Source organism: Trichechus manatus, unplaced genomic scaffold (genome assembly GCF_000243295.1).
Source record: "Trichechus manatus latirostris isolate Lorelei unplaced genomic scaffold, TriManLat1.0 scaffold00006, whole genome shotgun sequence".
In the NCBI taxonomy this organism is placed as follows: domain Eukaryota; kingdom Metazoa; phylum Chordata; class Mammalia; order Sirenia; family Trichechidae; genus Trichechus; species Trichechus manatus.
Genome location: NW_004443942.1, coordinates 6,551,435 through 6,554,112, shown reverse-complemented (window position 1 = coordinate 6,554,112; position 2,678 = coordinate 6,551,435). Strand labels below are relative to the sequence as shown.

Here is a 2,678-nt window from a genome sequence, read left to right as displayed (position 1 = left end):
ATGCTCATTAGAGGACCCACATTAATTGGACCTACCCTTGTGGGGAAGCTGTGTATAAAATGAAAACCAAACACAGTTACATTTGTTTTCTTTTTCTTTAGTTCTGGATACAGCAGGACAAGAAGAGTTTGGAGCTATGAGAGAACAGTACATGAGGACTGGCGAGGGTTTCCTTTTGGTCTTTTCAGTCACAGATAGAGGCAGGTTTGTACCAATATTAAAATATAGATCTGCTCTTCATCGCTAAATTACTACTTCATTGAATTTGGACTTTGTTTTTTTATAGAAAAAAGGAAAAGTAATAAAACGCTGAATGAGGCATGGGACTTGGCTGAAATCTGATACTTGATCAAATTGATTAATTGTTTTTCTTTTTTCTTCTTAGTTTTGAAGAAATCTATAAATTTCAAAGACAGATTCTTAGAGTGAAGGATCGTGATGAGTTTCCAATGATTTTAATTGGTAATAAAGCAGACCTGGATCATCAAAGACAGGTGAGAAGGAATTTAGATGTTGGGAAATCAGTTGTTTATAATTATGTAAGTGAACTTCTATATTTAATGAAACAATTGAAAGTGCCATTTATCAGAAAAACTGTGCTGTGTGCCACTTAAATGCACGTAGCTGAACTTGGCACACTGGATATTATAGAAGTCACAATCGGTAAGAAATAAAACAGAAGTAGATTTGGGGAAATTAAATTTCCACATAGCTTTATGCAGAACTTCAGAGAACTCTCCAAGCCCGCAAGTATTTGTGCTAGCTCCATTAACCTACAGTAATCTCTTTGGTAACACCTAAACCTCTAATTTAGTTAGTTGATCTTAAAAGTTACTCTGAAATGCCTAGTTTATTCATTGTTAATACTAAATTACCTTCATTTAGAGAATGACTTTGATTTAAATTATTTATTTGCATTTTTCCTAAGTCTTATTAATGATCTAATTTTCTGTCAATTCTTCATGTTGGCTATCTCTAACAACAGTAACTTGCAAGAAAAGAATAGTATTTAGTCACTAGTGAATTTATTCTTACTTGTTTTTTTACCTACTTATTTCAAATTTGTTATTGTATTTTGGCATCTGTTGTACACTGTCATCATTTTATGGGGGAAGGAGAACAACCAAAAACTTGGAGGTTCAAGTTCAACAAGAGGATCCTTGGAAGAAAGGTCTCCTAGTGATCTACTTCTGAAAAACTGGCCATTGAAAACCCTGTGTATGGAGCACAGTTCTGCTCTGATACACATAGGGTTGCCATGAGTTGGAATTGACTCAATGGCATCTGTTTTTTTTCTTTTTTAGTTTAAACCTAAACATTTCTGGGTAGAGCTCAGACCTACCAAATCACACTATCCAGGAGATGAGAGACTTAGTATTCCATATCTTTATAAACTTCTGCGGGTTGGGGAACCTCTAGGAAACATTTGTATAGTTTTCAGTCTTTTTTTGTTTGTTTTGTTTGTAATTTTTTATCGTGCTTTAGGTGAAAGTTTACAGAGCAAATTACCCTCCCATTCGATAGTTTGTACTTAAAGTGTTCTGTGACATTGGTTGCATTCCCCTCAATGTGTCAGCACTCTCCCCATTTCTGCCCTGGGTTCCCCATTTCCTTTCTTTGGATTTTCTGCCCCTTCCTGTCTTCTCATCTTTGCTTTTGGGCAGATATTGTCCTTTTGATCTTGTATAATTGAGTATTCTAAGGAATACATTCCTCTCAGGTGTTGTTTATTTTATGGGCCTGTCTGTTGTTTGACTGAAAGGTGGCCTCCAGGTATGGCTTCAGTTCCAGGTCAGAAAGGTGTCTTAGGGCCATAGTCTCAGGGGTTCCTCCAGTCTCTGTCAGACCAGTAGTCTGGTCTTTTTTGTGAATTTGATTTTTTTGTTCTATGTTTTTCTCCCACTCTGTCCTGCACCCTCTGTGGTGATCCCAGTCAGAGAGGTCGTTAGTGGTAGTTGGGCACTATGTAGTTCTTCTGTGGTTCACTCTCCTTTGCTGTATATGGGAAGAGACCAATACTTTTCAATCTTATTGATTTCTGGCTTCACAATGCCGTGGCTTTGTTTCCTGTGGTGTTCTTTTTGTTCATTTTTGTTTGCTTTGGTGGTGGTAATTCTATCTCTACTTGTTAATTAAAATTATGCTACATCAATGAGCTCAAAAGCAGCTTTATATGTGGTTAGAGATTTCGTGACCATAAATAATGTGCACAAGTTTTGCTGACCTTGATTCCTGGAAGACATTGATACGAAACCATACTTTAAAAATAAATAAAGACCAAAATGGATGTCAGAAGAGACTCTGAAACTTGCTCTTGAATGTCAGGTAACTAAAGCAAAAGGAAGAAATAATGAAGTAAAATAACTGAACAAAAGATTTCAAAGGGCAGCTTGAGAAGACAAAGTATTATAATGACATGTGCAAAGAGCTGGAGATAGAAAACCAAAAGGGAAGAACATGCTCGGTATTCCTCAGGCCGAAAGAACTGAAGAAAAAATTCAAGCCTGGAGTTGCAATAGTGAAGGATTCTATGGGGAAAATATTAAATGATGCAGGAAGCATCAAAAGAAGATGGAAGGAATACGCAGAGTCATTATACCAAAAAAAATTGGTCGACATTCAACCATTTCAAGAGGTAGCATATGATCAGGAACCGATGGTACTGAAGGAAGAAGTCC

The 2,678-nt window shown here is 36.6% G+C and overlaps 1 protein-coding gene across 1 annotated transcript in view; it reads left to right on the top strand.

Moving 5' to 3' along the window:
- Window positions 1-2,678, top strand: part of RRAS2 (RAS related 2) — a 23,724-nt gene that overhangs the window by 12,774 nt on the left and 8,272 nt on the right. Inside the window, exons 3-4 of the mRNA XM_023737397.1 lie at window positions 102-204; window positions 386-494. Of these exons, the coding sequence (XP_023593165.1) occupies window positions 102-204; window positions 386-494 (212 nt within the window). The remainder of the gene's footprint in view (window positions 1-101; window positions 205-385; window positions 495-2,678) is intronic.